Source organism: Wyeomyia smithii, chromosome 2 (genome assembly GCF_029784165.1).
Source record: "Wyeomyia smithii strain HCP4-BCI-WySm-NY-G18 chromosome 2, ASM2978416v1, whole genome shotgun sequence".
NCBI lineage: Eukaryota > Metazoa > Arthropoda > Insecta > Diptera > Culicidae > Wyeomyia > Wyeomyia smithii.
Window position 1 is genome coordinate 59,686,119 of NC_073695.1, and position 27,561 is coordinate 59,713,679.

The window sequence follows — 27,561 nt, forward strand, 5'->3', positions numbered from 1 at the left end:
AAGTTAATTCGAATCCGTCACTAATTGCACAATCAATCCACACGGGATAGGTCGAACGGTCGAAAATCCCTAGATTCAATAGGTAACTGGTTCTTGAAAGTAATCGGCGTTAAACTTTTTCCAGACGAGAATAAATAAAATCATATCATTATTTTCCAGAGCGAAACGTCCAAGATCCAAATAAAGTCGTTGTCGAGGCGACAAGAAATGTCACCCAGAACCCAGACGGCGCATATAAAGACGCAAAGTTCCAGAACGACCAAACGGCACGAAATGTCCGACGGGTATCCCTCCTCACATCAGTGTATATTTTCTTTCGTACCGTCGAAAAACCTACCCGAAAACACACGTTTGACCTTATGTGGAAAAGATGCTAGCCGTGAAGCACTTTTGATTTAATCATGATGATTCTTCCGCTTGACAGAGCTCTTCCGAAGGAACGCATCCGTGACGATGGATGCAAACGGACAAACAGGCGGACAGGATTCGGGACCATGATACAGTTTTCTATTAATGGGGCTGTCTTTTTTTCTCCTGCAACGTGCGACAGCCGCAAGCCAAGGTAAACAACAAAATTGAACGCATTCGTTCGACAGCAATTTATTGTTGTTCCATACGTTGTTCTTGTCGCCAACTTGGCACCCGGTGGGCGAGGTGTTACGGACGCGGTTGTTTATTTTCGTTATATTCTGATTACCGTAAGGATTCGCCCATTATCAGAAATCGGAGCGAGTAGTTGATATGGCATTTAGCAGCCAGAAGTTCTAGGAAATGTTTATTACTATTCTTCGCATTTTTTATATAGGACTACGTCTTATTCTAGCAGGGTGGCACGTGGACAGTATATTTGAAATGCAACTAAGTTGAGCACAATTCGAATATTATCGTACATTTTGCATAGTTTATTGTGCTTGAGTGGTGGCCGTAGATCGAATATACTACTTAATGGAAATACGTGTTAACAAACTTAGAATGAACGTTTATTAAAATTTATTCTATGTCTTCAAAATGATTATTCGTCGTTTGCTAGGTTTACACCTCCAACACGGGACGACGGGAGAATCCTAGCTCCAACACAAAACAGTGTTTGCTTGTTACGTTGTAGGTCATCTAGAATTTCGTTCGTGGGATGGTACTGTTGCTGCTTCAGTTGACGTGCATAGTGATATTTGGTATCAACGCTTATTATCGCGGCGTTCACTAGAGTTGCACTTAAGTTGCTTTATGGCGCTCTGGTTATCTTCATTTACAATAACAGGTAATTGAGTGTGGATTCCCAAATCGTCGTATAGGCGTAATATCCAGCAGAATTCTTCGCAGCTTTCCGTAATAGCGACATACTCAGCTTCGGAACTGCTTAATGTTACGCAATCTTGCTTCCTGGAGCACCATCCAATCATCCCACCTGCGTACCGGATCAAAGAGTCCGTGGCTGATTTCCGGTCCTTGGATACCAATGGACCGGCCAATGGAAACTTCCAAGTGCGTGGAATCTATTCCCTTCCAAGTGAACTAACTCGTGGTTGATAGTACCTCCAAGATACCGCAGAATACGTTTCGCCTCCACCCAGTCAGCTTGCGATGGGCAGCTAGTTTTTCTGCCCAGGATAGATACAGCTGCGGCGATATCTGGCCGGACACACATGGCTACGTACAGCAATCCTCCAATCAAGCTTGAATATTCGGCAGCGGAATCTTCTCCTTGGAATGCAAGTGACCAGGATCCAATGATATTGTACACGGCTTTGCTTCGTTCTCTGATTGAGTGTAACGTACTCGTTATAACTGGTAACTTGGGTTCCGAGGAATAATTTGATGTCCCCGAGAGACGTTATCTTGAAGTTTTGGTTCAGCTGCTTGATGATGCCCTCGTATTCCAGTTCAGACTCACATACTTACTTTACTTTGTTGGCTAACGGACCGTTCACCGGTCTAGGGCCGCATGAATTGGAGATGTCTAGTTCTTCTGTCTTGGGCAGCCGTTCTCCAGTCTCCTCGTACACCAGCAGATCGTGCATCTTCTTCCACCTCGTGCGAGGCCTTCCACGGAGTCGACGGCCTCTTCCTGGTTCTCTACTGAAGATAGATACATGTCCAGTCCACTGAAGCCTGCCCCGCTGTATTACCTTCACTGTATCAGCATGTCTGTATACCTGGTACAACTCGTGATTCATGCGTCTGCGCCACTTCATCTTCCAATTTACCGCCAAGCATCGATCGCAGAACTTTACGCTCAAAAACTTCGAGCACTCGTCGATCAGCTTCCTTCAGCGTCCATGCTTCATGGCCGTAAAGGGCCACCGGGAGTATCAGCGTCCTATACAGCGATAGTTTTGTGCGAGTTCGCAAACTACGGGACCTTAGCTGATTACGTAGTTCGTAGAAGGCCCTGTTCGCAGCTGCAACTCGTCGTTTCACTTCACGGCTCATATCGTTGTCACATGTCACAAGCGTACCAAGATAAACGAATTCGTCAACCACTTCAAATTGTTCCCCATCTATCTCCACCTCAGCATCAACACCACGGGGACTCCCACGCTCTCTGCCAGCTACCATGTGCTTCGTTTTGGCAGAGTTAATGACAAGTTCCAATCTCGCTGCTTCCCTCTTAAAAGGTACGAAGGCCTCCTCCACGGCCTTACGGTTGATACCAATGATATCGATGTCGTTCGCAAAATGATCGTACAATTTCTTTTCACGTTTGCTCTTCGTACTGCACCCTCAAAAGTGATGTTGGACAGTAAGTTGGAGAGCGCATCCCCCTGCTTCAGTCCATCCAACGTTACGGACGCGGCTGATGTCTCATCAGCACGCACGATTTCGATCCCTCCAGCGTCATACGACTCAACTTAATTAGTTTCGTAGGGAAACCGTGTTCCAGCATGATCTGTCACAGCTCGTTTCTTTTCACTGAGTCGTATGCCGCCCTGAAGTCCACAAACAGATGGTGAGTCGGTAATTTGTACTCCCGGAACTTATCGAGGATCTGTCGCAGGGTGAAGATTTGATCCGTCGTGAAACGCCCCTGTCGAAAACCAGCCTGGTATTCGCCAATAGAGGGTTTCGTTAACGGTCTCAATCTGAAGAGCAGTATACGGGAGGGCACTTTATATGCGGAGTTGAGTAACGTTATGCCTCGATAGTTGCCACAATCCAATCGATGGCCCTTCTTATAGATAGGGCATATGAGGCCTTCCAACCAGTCGTTCGGCATTTGTTCATCCGCGCAGATCCTTAGTATTATCTGGTGGATCGCATAGTACAGCCGCTCGCTTCCCGCTTTCTGAAGTTTGGCCGAGATACCGTCCTTCCCAGCGGCCTTGCCGTTTTTCAGCTCACTAATCGCCTTTTTCACCTCCTCCTGTGTTGGTGGCTCCACAGCTTGTTTGTCACTCATAATCGTCATCCTGTTCCTGCTCTGCTCATGCGGCTCCTCACCGTTCAATAGCGCCTGAAAATGCTCCTTCCACCTGGCTGCAACCGACGGTTTATCAGTAAGCAGGTTGCCGTCCTTGTCATTACACATGACATGCACAGGGAAATTCCTGCTTCTGACTCTGTTGACAGTTCTTTAGAATCTCCGCACATCGTTTTCAGCATAGCTGTCCTCTGCGCTGGCGAGCACCTGCTCCTCGTACTCGCGCTTCTTTTGACGGTGGGTTATATTTCCGGCAGCTCTTGCCACCCTGTACCTCTCTCTTTGTTCTGGCGCGTAACCGCAGTGAGCATGCGGCTCCTGGCACGGTTATTCTCATCTGTCGCTCTCTGGCACTCGGTATCGAACCAGCCATTAGGCTGTCTTCCACGCGTCGTACCTACCACCTCTCTCGCAGTCGTTTCGATGGCGCCGTGGATACTGCCCCACAGCCCATTCATGTCTTTCACTCCTTCCTCCTGCTGTTCTGCGATCCGTTGATCCAGCTCTCTGGCGGGTTTCAGACTCACATATAGAGGGTAATTTTTTTAGAATTCAGTTTTTCTTTAAAAAAAAAGCATAAAAATTACAAAACTGTATGAAATCTTTATTTGAGCCGATAAATTGGTTTATGCCATTTACTTTCTAAAGATAATTTCATTCAAATGTTGGCCACGGCTACGTTTTAAATGGTCCATACGAAAAGTTCAATTTTGAGTCACTTTTTCGAGCATTTCGGCTGGTAACTCGCGAATAACGCGTGTAATGTTGTCTTCCAAGGCTGGAATTGTTGTCGGCTTATCCGCATAGACGAGAGACTTAACGTAGCCCCACAAAAAATAATTGAGCGGTGTTACATCGCATGATCTAGGCGGCCAATTCACCGGTCCATTTCGTGAGATGAATTGCTCACCGAACTCATTCCGCAATATGTCCATTGATTCGCGCGATGTGTGGCACGTTGCTCCGTCTTGCTGAAACCACATGTCAACAAGACCCGGCTCTTCCCTTTTCAGCAACAAAAATCAGAATGTGGGTCCACTGGCTTCGGTATCTTCAACAATAATTTTACCGCCTCCTACAAGCTCGATAATCCTGCTTCTGTTTATGTCGCAGAATTGGCTGCAATTCAGTATACCTTAGGGATTATTGACAAAATGCCCACGGACCATTACATCATGTTTACGGACAGTCTCAGTTCTATTGAGGCTCTCCGATCGATGAAGGATGTTAAGCACTCTCCGTATTTCCTGGGGAAAATACGGGAACATCTGAGTGCTTTATCCGAAAAATCTTCTCAGATTACCTTAGTGTGGGTCCCTTCTCATTGTTCCATTCAGGGCAATGAGAAAGCGGACACTTTGGCTAAGGTGGGCGCAACAAACGGTGATATTTACAACAGACCAATTGCCTACAATGAATTTTTAAAATTTTCACGTCAAAATACACTTGTCAACTGGCGGGCCTCGTGGTATAAGGAAGAATTGAAGAGGTGGCTACACAGCATCATCCCCAAGGTTTCCACCAAACCTTGGTTTCGGGAGTTGGATGTAGGACGAGATTTCATTCGCATGATGTCTCGGATTATGTCCAACCACTACGGGTTAGATGCACATCTCCTGCGTATTGGGCTGGCGAGCAGTAATCATTGCGTTTGTGGATTGGGGTATCAAGACATTGAACACGTGGTTTAGGTGTGTGCTGAATTCCGCGGCGCCAGATCTCTACTTTTGGATACCCTCAGGGCCCGAGAAATACAGCCCTATGTGCCAGTTCGTGATATCCTCGCTCAGCGAAACTTGCCATATATGCTACTTGTTTACAGCTATTTAAAGAGCATCAAGGTGCCCATTTAACAGCGAAACGAATCTCGGATAAAAAGAAAACCATGTTAGTTTTAGTAATAGATTTAGTTCCAGCTCGTAGTCGGCAGCGAGGATAAAAAATTTGCCTTTAGCTTATAAGATATTTTAGACCATAAGGCATTAAACTTAATTGGCTCCGTAAAACATTAGCTTGTATTGTGCCGAGTCAAATAAATGTTGTGACCAAAAAAAAAAAAAAAACAAAAATCAGAAATCATCGCGCGATAACGAGCGCCATTGACCGTAACGTTGCGATTTTGATCATCTTTGAAGAAGTACGGACCAATGATGCCTCCAGCGTGTAAACCGCACCAAACAGTGCATTTTTCTGGGTGCATTGGCGATTCTTGTATTGCCTCTGGTTGCTCTTCGATCCAAATGCGGCAATTTTGCTTATTAACACACCCATTTAACCAGAAATGAGCTTCGTCACTGAACACAATTTTTCGGTCAAAAAGTGGTTTTTCGGTAAGTTGTTCTAAAACCCATTCACCAAAAATTCGACGCTGCGGCAAGTCGTTCGGCTTCAATTCTTGTACGAGCTGTATTTTGTAAGGCTTTACACCAAGATCCTTTCGTAAAATCTTCCATGTAGTCGAATAACACAAGCCCAATTGCTGCGAACGGCGTCGAATTGACATTTCACGGTCTTCCACTACACTGGCTGATACGGCAGCAATATTTTCTTCTGTACGCACTCTATGTATACGTGTTGGTAGGTTTATGACCAACAGAGTAAAACCTGTTTGAAATTTCGTCACAATAGCTTGAATAGCTTGCTCAGTAGGTCTGTAGGTAGGTCAGTAGGTCAAACTGAATACATTAGACTTTGACAGCTGTCAGAGCTCCCGCGTGAACTGTCAAATCTGAATACACGAAAAACCAGGGGGGATCTATCTGTCAAAAATCGTGTAACCAACATATTCGGCAACATGGTGTTTGTTTTGGTTTTTGTTCCTTTTGGTCATGAAATTGATCGATGTGAAATTTTATAGAATTGGAATGTTTTTCATCGAAACTCGAGAAACCGCGGAAAACTTTCATGAATGTTGTTTAGCTATTCACATTTTTCCCCCATTATTGTTCATAGTTACAAACATCATGGACCAACAAACGTCATGGACCAGAGTTGATCTGCGATAACACACACATATATGAAATTTGACAGCAGTGAATCCCCTCTGCGAAAAACCAAATAGCAAAAAAATCACCCTTTATAACAAAATCATCAAACGTACACAGCAATGTAAACGGTTTTTCCATCGCTCCTCCTGACGTAGAGACAACAGTCGTTCTTCGATGGCTTGAAACCCATTTGCACGAGCGTCTTGTTCAATTTGTGGTTCCAAATGAGCTGAAATTTTTCACAGATCATTTTTGGGCCAATGAACAAAATATACATGGTACGGCTTTAGAAATTTGACATGACCCTGTTTGCTGAACATTAACCCCACTAAAATTGCACACATTTCATTAAATATTTGAGATAAATTTGAAATCATGTTGTTTTTTTTTTCTTCATCTATAGTTTATTTGACACGGCACAAATACAATTCAATGTTTAACGGCGCCAATTATATCTGGTAGCTTACTTTCTAAAGTATCTTAACTAAAAGCAAATTTTTTATCCTCGCTGCCGACTACGAGCTGAAACTAAATCTAACTTAAAGCTAAAATATTTTGCATTAAAAGCACAGGTTTGCTGTTTGATGGTTTTCATTGCCATAGGTAAGCAGCATATTAAATTTGTTTCGCTGCTGGGCCAAGATATTACGGACTGGCATATTAGGTTGTCTCCCTCGGGCCTTGAGAGTATCGTGCGGGTCTGATTGCTGTTTTCGGATCCGGGGTCTTAACGTGTTCTTGTCGTTTGGTTGGATGTAGGCGGAAGGGGATAGGACTAACCTGGGGCGTGGATGGATTTCAGGAAAACGTATATAAGGGACATGTAGGATAGGTCACGGCTCGCCAAGACATCACGAACAGGAACAGCCGGCTGCCTACCTTCGGCCTGCAGGGAAGCTATTAATCTAGACCTGGCGTCACGGTGTACAGGGCATGACCAAACAACGTGCTCTATGTCGTGATAACCTTCACCACAGGCACAGATACCACTCTCCCCGAGCCCAACACGACGGAGATGCGCGTCAAATCTATAGTGATTGGACATAAACCGGGACATCACGCAAATGAAATCCCGACCTACATCCAACCCCTTGAACCACGGGTTCGTCGATATCTTGAGGATTATGGAATGTAACCACCTTCCCAGTTCCCCCTTGGTCCAAGAATTTTGCCAACTGATGATCGTATTCTGACGTACAAATGCGAAAAATTCATTAAAGGCAATTGGTCTTTCATAAATATCACCGTTTGTTGCGCCCACCTTAGCCAAAGAGTCCGCTTTCTCATTACCCGGTATCGAGCAGTGAGTAGGGACCCACGCTAAGGTAATCTGAGTAGATTTTTCGGATAAAGCACTCAGATGTTCCCGTATTTTCCCCAGGAAATACGGAGAGTGCTTAACATCTTTCATCGATCGGAGAGCCTCAATGGAACTGAGACTGTCCGTAAAGATGAAATAATGGTCCGTGGGCATTTTTTCGATAATCCCTAGGGTGTACTTAATTGCAGCTAATTCTGCGACGTAAACAGAAGCAGGATTATCGAGCTTATGGGAGACGGTTAAATTGTTATTGAAGATACCGAAGCCAGTGGACCCATCAAGAAGTGATCCGTCAGTGTAGTACATATTGTCGCAGTTGATGTTTCGATATTTATTGGAAAAAATTTTAGGGATCTGCTGCACGCGTAAATGATCCGGGATTCCACGAGTTTCTTCTATCATGGGTGTATCGAAAAACACAGTAGAATCAGAAGTATTTGATAAGTCGACACGATTTGGAATATTCGAAGAAGGGTTAATATTTTGGGACATGTGATTGAAATACAATGTCATAAAACGGGTTTGAGAATTAAGTTCGATTAACCTTTCAAAAATTTTCAATCACGGGACGGTTCAAGACCTCACATTTGATTAGAATACGAGAAGACAGGCTCCAGAAGCGGTTTTTCAATGGTAGTACTCCAGCTAAGATCTCCAAACTCATCGTATGGGTCGATTGCATACAACCCAAGGCGTTACGCAAACAACGATATTGTATTCGCTCCAGTTTGATCAAATGTGTGTTTGCTGCGGAGCGGAAGCAGAAACACCCGTACTCAATAACAGACAGTATCGTTGTTTGGTAAAGCCTTATAAGGTCTCCTGGGTGGGCACCCCACCATTGTCCGGTTATTGTACGAAGAAAATTCACTCTTTGTTGACATTTTTTCATCAGATACCTCACGTGACAACCCCAGGTGCCTTTAGAGTCGAACCAGACACCAAGATATTTGTGTACCAAAACCTGAGAAATCGTTTTACCCATTAATTGTGTTTGAAGCTTCCTAGACATAACTACTATCTCAGTCTTCTCCTTCTCCGGAGAGAATTCGATACCTAGCTGTAAAGCCCAAGCAGACAAATTGTCCAAGGTATCTTGCAATGGTCCTTGCAAATCGGCAGCTTTGGCTCCTGTAACCTGATTACACTGTCGTCTGCATACGCCAACTGAATATCTGTTGAAAGCAACGCAAGACAATCATTCGTCCCTTTGGCACGGCGGAAGCCAAATTGAGTATCTGATAGTAGACCATTTGATTCGATCCAATGGTCTAAACGACGGAGTATCATTTTTCCATCAATTTCCGGATACAGGATAGCATTGCAATCGGTCTATAAGAGTTGTGATCAGAAACTGGTTTCCCTGGTTTTTGGATGGCGATCACCTTCACTTGCCTCCAATCCTGCGGTACAATGTTTTGCTCCAGAAACTTATTGATCAAGTTCAACAAGCGCCTCTTGGCATTGCCGGGTAGATTCTTCAACAAGTTGAATTTGATTCTATCTAACCCAGGCGCGTTATTGTTACAGGACAGAAGGGCAACTGAAAATTCTGCCATCGTAAAAGGTGATTCTATCGCGTCGTGGCCCGGAGACGCATCGCGAACAATGTTTTGCTCAGGAACAGAGTCCGGACATACTTTCCTGGCAAAATCAAATATCCACCGACTTGAAGACTCCTCGCTTTCGTTGACCGTTACGCGATTCCGCATTCTTCGGGCTGTGTTCCAAAGAGTGCTCATCGATGTCTCCCTCGACGTCTCGTTCACGAACCGACGCCAATATCCGCGTTTCTTTGCTTTAGCCAAACTTTTAAGCTTGGTATCAAGCTCCGAATACCGTATATAGTCGCCAGGTATACCTCCCTTCTGGTAGGCCAAAAACGCGTCGGATCTTTGCGTGTAGACATCGGAGCACTCTTGGTCCCACCACGGAGTGGGAGGCCGTTCTTTAATCGTTACGCCAGGATATTTCTTCGTTTGGGCTTGCAACGCGGCGTCGAGAATCAAGCCCGCGAGGAGGTTGTATTCTTCAAGTGGTGGATGATGTTGAATCGAATCGACCGCTTTTGAAATCATTTCCTCGTATAACTTCCAATCGACATTCCGTGTGAGGTCATACGGAATGTCAACTGGTCGCATGCGAGTTGACCCGTTATTAATTGAAATAAGAATAGGCAAATGGTCGCTACCGTGAGGATCGAGGATTACCTTCCATGTGCAATCCAACCGTAGCGACGTCGAACAAAAGGATAGATCCAAAGCGCTTGGGCGCGCTGGAGGTTTCGGGATACGTGTCATTTCACCGTTGTTTAAAATAGTCATGTCGAAGTCATCGCAAAGGTTATAGATTAAAGAGGAGCGGTTATCATTGTAGGGGGAACCCCAAGCCACACCATGAGAGTTGAAGTCTCCCAAAATCAAACGTGGCGAGGGAAGAAGTTCTATTAAATCAAAGAGCAGCCGTTGCCCAACCTGTGCTCTGGGAGGAATATATATTGAGGCAATACAAAGCTCTTTACCTTGTATTGTCATTTGACATGCGACAACTTCGATGCCTGGAATCGAGGGGAGGTTAATACGATAGAAAGAATAGCACTTTTTAATCCCTAAAAGTACTCCTCCATATGGGGTGTCTCGATCAAGGCAAATAATATTAAAATCATGGAAGTTGAGATCAATATTTGAAGTAAGCCAAGTTTCACAAAGGGAAAATGCATCGCATTTGTTTTTATTTATCAAAACTTTAAACGAATCAATTTTTGGTAAAATACCTTTACAATTCCACTGTAAGACAGAGATAGAATCCTTCATATACGCGGTTGATTTAGGCATCGAAGGATACAATCGCTGCAAGGAGGGGCCATTGGGCAGTCAACTGCTTCAAAAATGATCTAACTGTTGGGAGGAATGCTGTAACAAAAATTTTAATTGGATTGGGTACATTGAAATTTTCAAAAATCCAGCCCACAATGTCAGAAAATTTCACTAATCCAGAGTTTGTTTCATCAACTGGATGTGCAAAAGGAACAACTGGGGTTTTAGATGTTCCTGGCAGTGCTGGGAACTCCTTCTGGGACTTAAAATTTGCAAGCCCAGGAGGAGTTTGCTTCGGTTTTTCCGCTGCACTGTTTGGTTTGTTCGTACTTTTCATTACACTTTGGGAAATCTTAGGACCTTTACGGGGAAGTTTAGGAGAAGAAACATTTTTCCTCTTCCTAGACTCCCCAGGATTGGCATATGATGTTCCCGCTGATGAATCGTCAGAATCGGTTTCATCAGAGGACAACAGATCAAAGGGGTTCGATGTTATGGTATAAGTGGTCACGGTCTTCTTCAGCATCTCAGCATAAGAACGCTTTGAACGCTCCTTAAGTGACCGCTTGATTTTATCTCTGCGCTGCATGTACACCGGGCATGTGGAGAGCTCATGCTGGTTTTCCCCACAGTGAATACATTTTTCAGCATTAACACTGCAAGAATCTTCCGCATGAGTCTCCCCACACTTGCTACATCGTGCCTTATTGCAGCAGTAGGCAGCTGTGTGGCCTAGCTGCTTGCAATTGGTGCAATTCATAACACGGGGTACATACAATCGCACAGGCAGACGAACCCGGTCGATCGAGACGTGGCTAGGGAGTGCAGATCCGGCAAACGTAACGCGAAACGAGTCTGACGGAGTGTAAACTTTTTTACCGCCGACGAGAGACATGGACCGCAATTGCTTACAATCCAAAATCTTCGCCTGTATTTCGGTATTTTTGAAGCAACCGGTTGCGCTTTTTAGGATACACTCGACAGACAGACTCGAATCGGTTATGACACCGTCGATCTCCACGTCTCGTGCGGGTATGTAGACGCGATACTCGCGTGTGAAGAGCTCAGAGCAAGCGATAGCATTGGCCTGTGCCAGATCACTGACCACGACACGGAGCTTGTTAGGTCGGACCTTGGAAATTTCGGTCACGGCCTTGTACCCCTTCGTCAGGTCTTTAGCAATTTGCAGTATGTTTAAACGCTTTGAATTCACTCCTGCCTTTGGACGAAAATGAACAGTATAGCTGCCCTGTTGAGATCCGTCCGGGTAAAGCCTGGGGCGAGGGGGGACTGGAGAATGAACAGGGGAGGGGGTAACAGAAGGGTCAGGGTCAGGGGGGTTCGGGGATGGTGGCACGGGAGGCGAGGGATCTATATCCATCGCGCTAAATGTAGCGCACTAGCGCCGACAAGAATACGTACCTATTTTCTTCTTCCTTCCAGCAGTGGTTGTCCGATCGTTCGAAGCTGCACCCAAAGTAGCCAGCAGCACCAGTACAGCAGCACCAATACAGCCACCAGCAGTGAGCCGGGTGTGAGATCACTCAGCACAGCGACGCGACTCGACTGTAAACTGATGGCCTTGAATTAGAAAGATCTATTCACTGTGCACAGATCAAAACTGCAGCTGGTATTTTGCACCAATACAGCCAAAGTTGCGAGCCGGGTACAGAACGTAGCGACACAACTCACAATCTAGTTGGCCTTTAGCGCGAATAATACACTCTTTTGTTTGGCTATTCGTACACACGGACCGGATTGTAATAGAACGACCACTTTGCACGTCCGTTTCTGTCGAGTGTTCGACGCGGAATGTGAAATCATGTTAGCCGTGGCCTCTTTTTTTTTAAAGATTCTTCAGACATGTTGAGCACATGTTGAGATCCCTCCATGAATTTCAGGTAAAATAAGATAATTTACTTTTAAGTTTTTTTTTGGCTAATTGAAATAATTTTTCATCAACTTTGTTGATTTAACTCTAGTCACTCTTAACTAAGCTGTGGGCTAAATTTAGAATCAGTTTTGTTATTAATCGCATCCATCTACGAAACCACTTTTATTTCAATTTGTAATCGTAGGCCTTTTCTTTTATTCAGAAGCGTCCTCCAACTGAAGTTGCTTTTTTATGGCCTTTTTCTCTCGTTAGTATTACCTACTCTATTATTTTAAACAAATTTAGGATAATTTTCGTTTTTGATTTCAACTGTCTTTTAAAAGTAGTTTCCTTTTTTTAGACTGGAATTAGAACTTTTCTTTATTTGAAAAAGGTTTGAACCGGTTAGAACAGCGGTTCTCAACCTGGGGTGCGCGTACCTCTAGTGGTACGCGAACGCCTTCAGGGGGTACGCGAAAGAAAAATCAGCAATGACGGACAAAGCAATTTTTCTTGTCCGTCAAGATTGAGAACCACTGGGTTAGAGTAAAATTTATAGTTCCTTTCATTTTCGATTTTTAGTAACTTCCATGCTTTTTAGAATTTTTATTTCGTTCCTCAACTTTAGTCACTTAAAGTTAAATTCAAGATTATTTTCTTCTCGACTTTTTCTTGGTTATAGTGATGTTTTTCTGCATAAACTTTTATATGCTTACTTTCTATCTTTTAGAGACGTTTTGAAGTTTTTTGATGCTAATTTGAGATAAATTTTTGATAGTAGCTTTTGGCGATTTCCTGATACTCAACTTTTTGGATTTTCTTGTTCTCCTGAGAACTAGTTCAACTAAAGTTAAAGTAATGTTATTTTTACGTTCTGTTCAAAATAATTCTAGTCAGTTTGATTCTCGGAGGGTTTTTATGCATTTTGTGTTAAACATGATGTATTTGTTATTTTTTGAATCTATTCTTACTTGTAGTTTTTATCTTTCCAGCTTCTACAGCAGCGTTTTGCCATATTATACTTACTTTTGCATACTTTTGGTTTTTTTCTCGTTTATTTGATTTCTTCGTACATTAGAAACTAATTTTTGTTCTGATCATTCCATGGTTCCAGGAATTCTAAGCTAAGTTTTGGCTATTTTCTGTTTGGCTTCCAATTTTAGATCTCATTTTAGAGTAGATTTTGGAGTCTATTGTGTTGTTTTTCTCGCGTTTAGGAGTGTTTTCAATCATTTAAAACATAACTTGTGATTATATATATATATATATATATATATATATATATATATATATATATATATATATATATATATATATATATATATATATATATATATATATATATATATATATATATATATATATATATATATATATATATATATATATATATATATATATATATATATATTTCTTAACTGGTTTGAAGAGAGGTTATTAGATTTTTGCAACAACTAATATGAGATTATTATTTTAGCTCTTTTTTAGCAAAAATTCCCAGCAGTATTTCAAATGATTTTTGTTTTTAGTCTCTTCCAACTTCGCAACCATCTACAGCGAAACTTAGAATCAATTTCTTTTTTTCCCTTTTCCGATCTTTTAATGCGTTTCTCAGCCCTTTTATACTGAATTTTAATGGGATTTTTTTTTTTCAAATATTGCTTTTTAGGTGGTTTGAGCTGAATCTGTAATTATTTCTGTTATTCTTTTGTCAATATTTTTTACGTTTAATCACTGAATCCACGTGAACAAAGAGGGAGGAGAGATAATTTTATCAAAGTCCACGAGGGGGCCCCATCCCCATGGGTCTAAAATTGCGATTTTTCTGTTCACGTGTAATATGGACGGCTCCAAAATCTAGAGGATATACAAAATTTTGGTTAAATAATGAAATGTATTTTTTCCAAAAGCATATTATTCTTAAATTCTGATTTTTTTTTTTCACAGATAACACTGGTCGACAAAGCGGAAAAAATGCCCTAGAGTTTGAATTAAAAAAATGAAATATAGCTTTTTAACCATTCCTGTGAAATTTCCTGCCCCTAGCAAGGAAAGAAATGCGTCAAAAAGGCGCAGAGTAATTGCTCTCCGGGTTCGTCGTTTCTACGTTTGCTTAATACTTCATTCAAGTATCTGAAGACATTACGCACTTCCGACTTGGCTAGGAGTACCAAAATCATAGGAATAGTTAAAGTTATAATCTTTCAATTTTTCCAGTTGTCCATCTACTAACTGAAAAATAATCCATAACAATTTTGAGAGTGACAACTGAGAGAGTTAGTGTGAAATTCTACAGCCTATTCCTATAGCTAATCCTAATTGACCCATGGATTACAGTACTAAACAATGAATGAGTGAAAGTAAATACTTGTTCCTCCACATTCAAACTGCACATACGAGAAGTAAACTAATGAGATTTTAACCCTTTCTCTACTATGGCTGCTCACAAGTTTGGATACGAAATATTGAACAATCCTACTCAAAATGCATAAATATATTTTTGAACAATCAGTGTACGTACTGGAAAACAAATTTTTGGAATAGGTATATGAAGTCAATAACTTTTAGGAAAAGATAACTTTTGAAAAAATAACGATTTTTTCCAAAACAGCATTTAAATATCGAAGTTTTCGTTTTTTAACAATCTTTTTCAGTGAAGTATCCCCAATTTTTTTCAATATATTTTTAAAATAAGGCTCAGACAATTCTCTAGAAGTCATCCCTTGACATCTTTACTGTATCTCTTGTCGTTATTCAGGTATATTGATTTATAAAAAAACTCAATCCTTTTCGAGTGTTAGCACAGATAAATTTTCAAAAAAACATATGCAGAGTTGCTGAGGGTAGTAAGGCCTACACACCCACAAAATTACATTGAATTCTAAGAGGGTGCTGTCAGCCCCTCAGTCGATTTGGCGCAAAATCTTTCATACTGGAAATTTTGAACGAGGAAATTAATAAATACTACGGTTAGAGAACAGATACAGATTGTACAAAAGAACAAATCATGAGTTCATACACAAGGATTTCGTACTATTCATAATCATGACTCAGAAAATCAGTCACGCCTGAACACTTTCAAAGCGAGCTTAAAAAACACTTCATCATAAACGTAACAAACTAATCCCTTTTGGACATATGAAAGCTAAAAAACAGCTGTGCACACAGTGTTTAGCCGAACGCAACCTATCACTATGCTCGATTCAAAAGACAATCCCAAAATGAATCTCTCATCGAGGTAGGAACAAACATCTCTACGATAACAAGTGCGAGCATGTAAGGAAACTTAATTGCTTTTTTTTCCTCTGTGCTCGTGCATGACAAAAGCTCCAGGGAAATAAGAGACGATGTTCACACTTTGTTGGGACTATGTTTCTGTGTGAGATTTTGACTGCTTCGGGTTTCGTGCTTGAAGCACGATATGCTACCAGTAAGCCATGGGTACTTACCGATGAACACGAAAATCTGATGGTGTGAGTACCTCAGCAACATAGAAATCGAAATGGTCTGCAAAAGTAAATGAAAAATGTTAGTTTTATTTTTTTTTCTATTTTTCACGAGCGTGGGAATTACGTCACGTACAAACAAGATCATGATGAAAAAGGGCGCAAAATAGGAGCCACGGGCCATCCACCACATCGAAACGAACCGATAGTGTTCCCCGGTGATCACATTGCGCAGGTAGCCTTTGTTGTCCTCCTGTTCAGCTAGGACCTTAACCGATGCCATCAGAATGTCATCGTAGCCAAGAAACTCTTTTAGAATAAATCGGCTTAATGAATCACCGAAGCACTTATTCTCCTGCGGATTCAAAGTAACCACGTGCACCGGAATATTGAGCCGCTGTCGGGTTGCCGCCGACAGTCGAAGAAAGCCATACTCAAGCGAGTACTCCACAATATACTGCTCTTCGCTCCAAACTGAAACGAGTTTGTCAGTCCAATTGGTAATAAAATGAAAAATTTTTGATACTCACGGGCATTTTTCAACTTTTCCATCTCCGGTACATCAGTCCTTAACTCACTCTTGGGTAAACGATCTTCCTCCATCTTTTCCAAGTTCTTCATAATTGTCTCGTTAGTATAGATAACAACGTTATCACCGTAATCCTTATGCAGCAGGGCTTCATCTGGAAGCTTCTGCTCGTGCACATCCATTCGAGTTTGTTCACCCAGAAACTGCGTACTCTCGATCGGCATGTTCACTTCAACCTTCTGCACGGCGCTATCATCCGGCCGGGCGACGATTTCCGTTTTCGACGACTGAAACACTTCCGACGTCATTTGCTCCTGCGACTGCTGGTGCTGCTGAGCCGACCATGGGCTGCTGTTAGCATAACTCTGCACCAGGAGCAACTCTGGATTTTGATTTTGCTCCTGCTCGTGCGGTAACGTCGTCGACGGGTCGATGCTGATCATGCCGTTCTTGTGCGTATTTCGTAGCATGCCAACTTCGCCGGTTTCGTCCAGGTCGCTGTTTTTATTTTTCAACTCAACCGCCGGGGGAACGGTCGGATTATGGCGGAGGATTTCAACGCTGCAAGGCGAACAAAAATGACATTAGAATTTTGCTAAAAAATAAAGGAATCTGGTGGGTGTTAGTACCGTAAGATACCATCTCGAGGCCAATCGTTTTTGACGTGCTCCAAACAGGTTGTTGGAGTCTGGGAGAAACGTACGTGAATGTATACCAATATGAAAAATGCCGTTAATGCCTTCAGCAGCAGTATGAGTTCAATGGCGCGACGAACAGGTCTGGAAGAAGAGATATTTATTAGTATTTTGTGTTCTTACTTTGTGTTTATTGTCAATAAAAATAATTATGAACCAGTTTGTTTTTAAAAGGGGCTTGAAATTATTTCAAATTTATTATGTGTTAACTTCCAAAGACACACCCAATAGAAAAAACTTCGGATTGCCTAATCTGCCACCGCACCGACTCTGCAGGAATAAAAATCTCAATGTAAGTTTCAACATCCGGATTTTCTATTGTGCCTACTGTGTTTTTGTAGAAATTCGTTTTAAAAACATATAACTACATATATCTCAAGTGTAAATGTAAATTGGTTTTCAATTATCCCTTATATTCCCTGATTCCCCTGATCGCAAAAGAAATTCCCCGACAGTCTCTAATTCGCCAGGTTTTCGCCACCCTGAAAAAGAAACTGAGAAGGTAAAATACAGACTCAATAAAGTAAAAAAACCCTAATGATATGAACATCAAGAACTAAATTGATCGACGAGAATTAAAATATTACACATATTACGATAAGTAGGAAGACATAATAAACCAAGATAGATGAAAAGGTCTCAAAACAGGGAAGACTAGAGAGATTTCTGGAGAAAAACAAAAAAAAAAAGAGAAAAACAATAATTCTCGCGTAATTTTTCAAAAGGACCTATCTAACATTGAGAGATTCTCTTTGTTTACTCTCTCTTTCATTAATAACAATGTTTTTTTTTTTATATTTCATAACACTCAATGCATAGTATGCAAGACAGTATTACAATCTCTCGATTAAGGGGAAGAAAGCTTGGAAAATATTTATAATGACGACGTTATTAACGAAATAAAATGAGAGAGGAGAGAATCTCTCATTGTTACTTAGGACCTTTTGAAAAATTACGCTAGAATTAGAATGAAACAAGAAGACAAAAAAGCAAGCAAACGCAAGAAAGTTGTCGTCAACACTAAAAAAAGAAAAAAAAGACAAGAAACTCGAAAAAGAACAGAGATAAAAGGAAGACGAGCAACCCAAGAAATGTACAGAAAATAAAAATTACAAAAAAAACAGAAAGCTGAGAAAAAACAAGAAATTTGAAAAGGCAAACGACAAGAAGGATGGGAATATAGAAACTATAGAAACAAAGAGAAAACATGCATAAAACAAGATTGTACAAGAAAATCGAAAATGAAAAAAGTGAACGCCACGAATCAAAAGAAAGCCAAGAAATACAAAAAAAATGAACAAATGTAAGCAAGACAAAAACAGGAAACAAAACAAAAAAAAATAACAGAACAGGAGACAACACAAAGAAGGACGATGGAAAAAAGCTTAGGACTAGAAATATAAGGTATACAATAAGTTAAAGATAATGTAAATATAAGAAAGGCCAACTCAAAAAAAATATGGCAATAAAAGCACGAAAGACTATAAATAACAATAGGAACAATTTAGGAAAGACGAAGCTCACAAGAAAACTAGACAACAACAAGAATGACAGAAAGACGAAAAATCAGAACGCAACAAAAACCAGAGACCAACAGATGAGAAGTGCAATAGAAACAAGACATGAAAGACAGTGAAAACAAGAGGCACAGAAAGACGATGAAGACAAGAAAGACAAAAAAGCAAGCAAAAAAAATAACAAAAGAAACAAGAGAAAAAAGGAAAAGTCAGGAATGAAAACGAACAAAAATTTTGAAAAAAAAACATCAAAAGCAAGGTAAAATAAGAGCAGAAAACACCAAACATGAAAAACGAGAAATACAAGTAAAAACAAAGGCATAAATAAATAGAAAGGCACTTAAAACACTCGTCGTTCTTTTCCCGAAACATTTAAAACTTCATTTTTTAGAAAAATGCGAATATCTCATTATGTATTCCCGATAGCAACTTCCAATAACCCTCATTTTGTTCTCTTGATATAGTAGAATAAACATGCCAATTTTCATGAAAATCGATTCAGTTTTCATAAAGTTATAACAATTTTACGTTTTTAACAACTTTTGGACATCAATTTTTGACATGCTTTTTTACCCCACTTACCCATTTTCAAAAAATCTGACATTATGCAAAACATTGTTCTGTTATATAGATAAACAAACCACGAAAGTTTCAGTCTGATCGGAGAAATTCCATACAACCTCCCTTGTAAAGGTGGTTGCGGTTCTCGAGAATTGGCTTTTAAATTGTGCATGATTTTTATCATAATAAAATTGGACATAACTTTTCCGATTATGTCAAAAATTAATATATGATAAAAGCACAGACAACAGACGTGCCCCTCGATGACGATTTTATCGAACAGAAAAATGACGATTTTTTTTATCTTTTGCTTAGTGGGTAGTACATAATGTCATTATTACTCATTATCAAAGACAAAAACCGCCAGTAACGCCGCTGGTGTTGATTTAAGCAAGCGTGCACACCCATTAGCAAAGACAAAAACCGTTTTACGGAAATAAGTTAGTAGTCAATAAGCTCAAAGGGTGGCGCATGAGTGTAACGTTTCGAATAAGAACGAAGATTTTTCAGGATTTTTCTTCAAAGGGGCACGTCTGTTTGTCTGTGATGAAAGCTTTGTTATGGTGATGAGAAGCACCAATTTCCGTGCATGTTCTGGTTTGCGGAAGAAAAAGTACAAACTGTTGGAGCGTAATAAAAGAAAATGGTTCTGAGCTTTAACATGATTTTGTATAGTATGTTATTTTAAAATTTTCACAGTATTTACTTTCCATCAGAACGAAATGTATGTGAAAAATAAAACATAGTCTTCAATTCGAACATATCAATTTAATTCGATACGATACGCAAAATTTATGCCCAAATTTTGAATACTTTCAAATCGATGAAAGTTCAAGAGTTTTCTAACATAGAGATTTTTCTCATTGAGAAAGTCCAAACCACTGGTAGAAGAAGATAATAATTTCCACGGAACAAACACACGTTAATGTATTCTGCTCATGGAAGTTGCCTTACCCCTTACGAACTGAGTACTTTTTGATAATCAACAATGTAAACAATACTCACTTCAGATTCTGTGCCGAACACGCATCAGTATAGGACGTGTTTGGTGATCGCTCCGATAGAATATAAAACAGAAGACGCGCGAGCAAGTGTTGGCATTGTTTGCCTGGTCGAGTGAAGGTTCAAGGTCGCTCGCCTTTGTGCAACTGTTTCGCATCGTGGCTGTTTGCTGGTGCGTAAGCCGATTTGGCTGCTAAGTGATTTGTGCTACAGCAGTGGACGAGAATCTCAACACAAAGGAGGAAAAAGAAGAAGCCAACAGTTGACAGCGAGTTGTGTCGCTGTGCTGAGTGATCACACACCCGGCTCGCTGCTGGTGGCTGTTTGGAGCTGCTGTATTGGTGCTGCTGGCTGTAACGGCTGCAGCTTCGACCGTTCGGACAACCAACCCTGCTGAAAGGAGAAGTAAAGAGGTACGTGTTCTGTCGGCGCTAGTGCGTTAAATTTAGCGCGATGGATGTAGATCCCTCGCCTCCCGTGCCACCATCCCCGAGCCCCTCCGACCCTGTCCCTCCTGCCAACCCTTCCTCTGTTAATTCTCCAGTCCCCACTCGCCCTAGGCTTTACCCGGACGGATCTCAGGGCAGCTTTACTGTTTTCTTTCGGCCAAAAGCAGGACCGAAATCGAAACCGTTAAACATCCTGCAGATTTCGAAAGACCTGACGGAGGGGTACAAGGCCGTGACCGAAATCTCCATGGTCAGACCCAACAAGCTCCGTGTCGTGGTCAGCAACCTGGAACAGGCCAACGCTATTGCTCGCTCCGAGCTTTTCACACGCGAGTATCGCCTTTATATACCCGCACGAGACGTGGAGATCGCCGGTGTCATAACCGATTCGAGTCTGTCGGTCGAGTGTATCTTGGCAAGCGGTTTTGGCTGCTTCAAAAATGCTTTGTGTCACGACGTAAAAGTAAAGATCATAGATTGCAAGCAATTGCGGTCTGTGTCTCTTGTCAACGGCACAAAATTTTTCTTACAGCATTCCTCCCAACAGTTAGATCATTTTTGAGGCAGCTGACTGCCCAATGGCCCCTCCTTGCAGCGATTGTATCCTTCGATGCCTAATTCATCTGCGTATACGAGGGATTCTATCTCTGTCTTACAGTGGAATTGTAGAAGTATTTTATCAAAAATGGATTCATTTAAAGTTTTAATAAATAGAAACAAATGCGATGCATTTTCCCTTTGTGAAACTTGGCTTACTTCAAATATTGATCTCAACTTCCATGATTTTAATATTATTCGCCTTGATCGAGACACCCCATATGGAGGAGTACTTTTAGGGATTAAAAAGTGCTATTCTTTCTATCGTATTAACCTCCCCTCGATTCCAGGCATCGAAGTTGTCGCATGTCAAATGACAATACAAGGTAAAGAGCTTTGTATTGCCTCAATATATATTTCTCCCAGAGCACAGGTTGGGCAACGGTTGCTCTTTGATTTAATAGAACTTCTTCCCTCGCCACGTTTGATTTTGGGGGACTTCAACTCTCATGGTGTGGCTTGGGGTTCCCCCTACAATGATAACCGCTCCTCTTTAATCTATAACCTTTGCGATGACTTCGACATGACTATTTTGAACAACGGTGAAATGACACGTATCCCGAAACCTCCAGCGCGCCCAAGCGCTTTGGATCTATCCTTATGTTCGACGTCGCTACGGTTGGATTGCACATGGAAGGTAATCCTCGATCCTCACGGTAGCGACCATCTGCCTATTCTTATTGCAATTACTAACGGTTCATCTCGCATGCGACCAATTGACATTCCGTATGACCTCACACGGAATGTCGATTGGAAGTTATACGAGGAAATGATTTCAAAAGCGGTCGAGTCGATTCAACATTACCCACCACTTGAAGAATACAACCTCCTCGCGGGCTTAATCCTCGACGCCGCGTTGCAAGCCCAAACGAAGAAATATCCCGGCGTAACGATCAAAGAGCGGCCTCCAACTCCGTGGTGGGACCAAGAGTGCTCCGATGTCTACACGCAAAGATCCGACGCGTTTTTGGCCTTCCAGAAGGGAGGTATACCCGACGACTATATACGGTATTCGGAGCTTAATACCAAGCTTAAAAGCCTGGCTAAAGCAAAGAAACGCGGATATTGGCGTCGGTTCGTGAACGAGACGTCGAGGGAGACATCGATGAGCACTCTTTGGAACACAGCCCGAAGAATGCGGAATCGCGTAACGGTCAACGAAAGCGAGGAGTCTTCAAGTCGGTGGATATTTGATTTTGCCAGGAAAGTATGTCCGGACTCTGTTCCTGCGCAAAACTTTGTTCGTGATACGTCTCCGGGTCACGACGCGATAGAATCACCTTTTACGATGGCAGAATTTTCAGTTGCCCTCCTGTCCTGTAACAATAACGCACCTGGGTTAGATAGAATCAAATTCAACTTGTTGAAGAATCTACCCGGCAATGCCAAGAGGCGCTTGTTGAACTTGTTCAATAAGTTCCTGGAGCAAAACATTGTACCGCAGGATTGGAGGCAAGTGAAGGTGATCGCCATCCAAAAACCAGGGAAACCAGCTTCTGATCACAACTCTTATAGGCCGATTGCAATGCTATCCTGTATCCGGAAATTGATGGATAAAATGATACTCCGTCGTTTAGACCACTAGGTCGAATCAAATGGTCTACTATCAGATACTCAATTTGGCTTCCGCCGTGCCAAAGGGACGAATGATTGTCTTGCGTTGCTTTCAACAGATATTCAGCTGGCGTATGCTCGCAAAGAACAAATGGCGTCTGCGATCTTGGACATTAAGGGGGCTTTTGATTCCGTTTCTATTGACATTCTTTCGGGTAAACTTCACCGACAAGGATTTTGCAACAATTTTTGCACAATTTGCTGTCCGAAAAGCACATGCATTTTACGCACGGCGATTTGGCAACTTTTCGCATTAGCTACATGGGTCTTCCCCAGGGCTCATGTTTAAGCCCCCTTCTTTACAACTTTTATGTAAATGACATCGACGAATGTCTGGCAAATTCATGCACGATAAGACAACTTGCTGACGACAGTGTAATCTCTGTTACAGGAGCCAAAGCTGCCGATTTGCAAGGACCATTGCAAGATACCTTGTACAATTTGTCTGCTTGGGCTTTACAGCTAGGTATCGAATTCTCTCCGGAGAAGACTGAGATAGTAGTTTTTTCTAGGAAGCATGAACCTGCTCAGCTTCAAACACAATTAATGGGTAAAACGATTTCTCAGGCTTTGGTACAAAAATATCTAGTTCGACTCTAAAGGCACCTGGGGTTGTCACGTTAGGTATCTGATGAAAAAATGTCAACAAAGAGTGAATTTTCTTCGTACAATAACCGGACAATGGTGGGGAGCCCACCCAGGAGACCTTATAAGGCTTTACCAAACAACGATATTGTCTGTCATTGAGTACGGGTGTTTCTGCTTCCGCTCCGCAGCAAACACACATTTGATCAAACTGGAGCGAATACAATATCGTTGTTTGCGTATCGCCTTGGGTTGCATGCAGTCGACCCATACGATGAGTTTGGAGGTCTTAGCTGGAGTACTACCATTGAAAAACCGCTTTTGGAGCCTGTCTTCTCGTATTCTTATCAAATGTGAGGTTTTGAACCCTCCTGTGATTGAAAATTTTGAAAGGTTAATCGAACTTAATTCTCAAACCCGTTTTATGACATTGTATTTCAATCACATGTCCCATAATATTAACCCTTCTTCGAATATTCCAAATCGTGTCGACTTATCAAATACTTCTGATTCTACTGTGTTTTTCGAAACATCCATGATAGAAGAAACTCGTGGAATCCCGGATCATTTACGCGTGCAGCAGATCCCCAAAATTTTTTCCAATAAATATCGAAACATCAACTGCGACAATATGTTCTACACTGACGGATCACTTCTTGATGGGTCCACTGGCTTCGGTATTTTCAATAACAATTTAACCGTCTTCCATAAGCTTGATAATCCTGCTTCTGTTTACGTCGCAGATTTGGCTGCAATTCAGTACACCCTAGGGATTATCGAAAAACTGCCCACGGACCATTATTTCATCTTTACGGACAGTCTCAGTTCCATTGAGGCTCTCCGATCGATGAAAGATGTTAAGCACTCTCCGTATTTCCTGGGGAAAATACGGGAACATCTGAGTGCTTTATCCGAAAAATCTACTCAGATTACCTTAGCGTGGGTCCCTTCTCACTGCTCGATACCGGGCAATGAGAAAGCGGACTCTTTGGCTAAGGTGGGCGCAACAAACGGTGGAATTTATGAAAGACCATTTGCCTTTAATGAATTTTTCTCATTTGTGCGTCAGAATACGATCATCAGTTGGCAAAATGCTTGGACCAGAGGGGAACTGGGAAGGTGGTTAATTTCCATAATCCCCAAGGTGTCGACGAACCGGTGGTTCAAGGGGTTGGATGTAGGTCGGGATTTCATTTGCGTGATGTCCCGGCTTATGTCCAATCACTATAGATTTGACGCGCATCTCCGTCGTGTTGGGCTCGGGGAAAGTGGTATCTGTGCCTGTGCCCTGCCCTGTACACCGTGACGCCAGGTCTAAATTAATAGCTTCCCTGCAGGCCGAAAGTAGGCAGCCGGCTGTTCCTGTTCGTGATGTCTTGGCGAGCCGTGACCTATCCTACATGTCCCTTATATACGTTTTCCTGAATTCCATCCACGCCCCAGTTTAATCCTATTCCCTTCCGCCTACATCCAACCAAACGACAAGAACACGTTAAGACCCCGGATCCGGAAACAGCAACTAGACCCGCACGATACTCTCAGGTCCCGAGGAAGACAACCCAATATGCCAGTCCGTAATATCTTGGCCCAGCAGCGGAACATGTGCTTACCTATGGCAATGAAAACCATCATACAGTAAACCAGTGCTTTTAATGCAAAATATTATAGCCTTAAGTTACATTTAGTTTCAGCTCGTAGTCGGCAGCGAGGATGAAAAATTTGCTTCTAGTTATTAAGATACTTTAGAAAGTAAGCTACCAGATATAATTGGCGCCGTTAAACATTAAATTGTATTTGTGCCGTGTCAAATAAATTATAGATGAAAAAAAAAAATACTCACTTCGGTACTGACTGAGCGTAAGCGATAGCAGTTTTGAAAAACAAAGCATGAAACAACCGATCCCGAACATTAATTAGAGGGTTCTAAAAAGAAAAAAAGCATAAGTCATCACCGAAAATAAAGTTCTCCGAACTGTTCTGCAACAGTGCGTAGCTCATACCTGCGCATTATTCCTAGCTCGTGGCTGTGGCTGCGGTTGTTGCGGAGGTGGAGCAGCACCTTGACCACCGCCTCTGGCATCGTTGTTCCGATTCGGAGCCGGATCCGGTCCGGCAGGCCCGGCAGGTTCCTGCGGTGCAGTTGCCACCTCTGGCTCTGCCATGCTGAGCCCTCAAAACCTAAAACAGAACAGCGTCGATGGTACTGGACAAGGTAGCAACAGTCACAATTTCCAGCGGTATCCTCTAGCACCTGAACGACGACGGCGAGAGTCACAATTTAATTTGTCACCTTGTGATTGCTTTTCTTTTTCTGTTCCTAGCAGCGGTTACCACACTGTCTGCGATCGATTTCCTTCTCCAGCTCAATGTTTGTGACTGCTGCCGACTGACGAACGGTAGAGCAAATTTTCGCACAGGTGAACCAATGATATGCACACACAGCACTGATAAACACGATATGTGCAATCGAATGATTTATTCTGAAACGGAATATCGCAAACAGCACTTGATAAGACCAAGACGATAGTCGACCGACGTCGCAAAACAAAAACACTCCCGACCGACGTCCAGTTTGTGAAACAAAAACCCAAACTTATCACTTTTCAGTAACTTTCCTCCACAACAGACAGTTCAAATCGTGAACCTCGGATCACCGCTTCCCGATTCGGATATCGCACGACGAAAAACAAAACACATGCACTGTCGAAGCTGAATTCAATGTGTCGCACTCCCGAGCGCCCGTTCAACGAAATCAAAAATCTTGCTGCCAGTAGGAATTTTCCCTTTTGACACTTGCAACGACGACGACGATGATGACCATCAGTCACACTCTGGAACCATAGAAATCCAAAGTCGATTTTTTTTGTTTCTGCTTTGCTTATTACTTTAGCTGATTATTTTGCTCTTTTGTACCGATTTTGTTTTGTGTTTTCGCAAACGTCGCGCAATGTTGTCATTTGACAAACAATTAAAACTGAGTGTTAAAGGATATCTAGTTGAGGTAACGTATTACGGGTGGTTGGAATCTAGGGGCTAGACACCCATATATTTTTTTGTGTGTGTGTGTGTTTGCTCGGCTCAGACCTGACAGATCCAACTCGCCGTTTTATGTTGTCTCTTATATTGTTTGCATGTTTTTTCGTGTTTTTTATGTTGCGTTGTCTTCATATTGTTATGTCTGCTTCCTTCAGGAAGCATGTTTTCTGTTTAAGTTCATCTAGTTTATTTTCTTCAAAAATGACTTTAAGAGGTTTTTTATTTTTGAGTACCGTAGTACCGTTAGAATTTTGTCTGTGCATTCGTACAGAATGTGTTCTTTGTTTTCTGATACTTTGCATGTCTCACATAAATCACTTTGTTCTTTCTTCCATTGGAACCTTCGTTCCTTTGGTTTGCAATGGTTTGATCGAATTCTGCTTATTGTGATTTTCTCGTTGATTGATCTTCAGGTCATCTGCAAACAGCGGCTTGAAAGATGATATACGAGAACACAAGTCGTTCACGAACAATACGAAAATCAGTGGCCCCAGGACACTGCCTTGTGGAACACCTGACGTGATTGGAAAGGATTCGGAACAAATCGATTGTATCTTCACGAAAGCGTATCGATTGGTTAAGTAAGAACGAATCCAATCGACCAGCCAATCAGGAAGACCTAACACTCTTAGTTTGTCGCAAGCACGATGGTGTGGAACCGTGTCGAACGCTTTCGCAAAATCAATATAGATTGAGTCAATTTGATTGCGTAGTTCAATCTCTCGGAACAACGTATTTGTGTAGCACATCAGGTTCGTGGTTGTAGACGCTGCACAAATCTGTGTTGGAACTCCGATATCAAGGGTTCTCGACATTATTACGATTAGCGGACTTATGGATAGGTGTAATAGATGCAGTTTTCCAAAGGCTAGGAAAAGACTTCTCCGACAAAGAACGGTTGAATATGCAGGAAATCGGGAGCGAAAGTGAGCGCGCGCAGTGTTTCAAGAAGAGCGGAGAGATACCATCTGGTCCAGGGCTCTTAGTAGCATCGAGATTGGCTAATACCTTTTTAACGTCGTCTGGTGTGAAGCTCAGCGGAGGAAAATTCACGTCATGTTCCGCGTTACCATTAACTCTTTGTGCCACAGGAAGTGCGGTGCTTGCGTTATGAA

At 42.0% G+C, this 27,561-nt stretch overlaps 1 protein-coding gene across 1 annotated transcript in view; it reads right to left on the reverse strand.

Annotated features, from left to right (window-relative positions):
- The window catches only part of LOC129722725 (uncharacterized), a 232,909-nt gene extending 206,589 nt beyond the window's left edge, over positions 1–26,320 (reverse strand). The window contains exons 1-6 of the mRNA XM_055676415.1: positions 25,411–26,320; positions 25,251–25,333; positions 17,020–17,169; positions 16,392–16,951; positions 15,998–16,335; positions 15,865–15,922 (exon numbers count right to left, since the gene is read on the reverse strand). Coding sequence (XP_055532390.1) covers positions 15,865–15,922; positions 15,998–16,335; positions 16,392–16,951; positions 17,020–17,169; positions 25,251–25,333; positions 25,411–25,572 — 1,351 coding nt within the window. The 5' untranslated portion in view covers positions 25,573–26,320. The remainder of the gene's footprint in view (positions 1–15,864; positions 15,923–15,997; positions 16,336–16,391; positions 16,952–17,019; positions 17,170–25,250; positions 25,334–25,410) is intronic.
- Between the last annotated feature and the right edge of the window lie 1,241 nt (positions 26,321–27,561).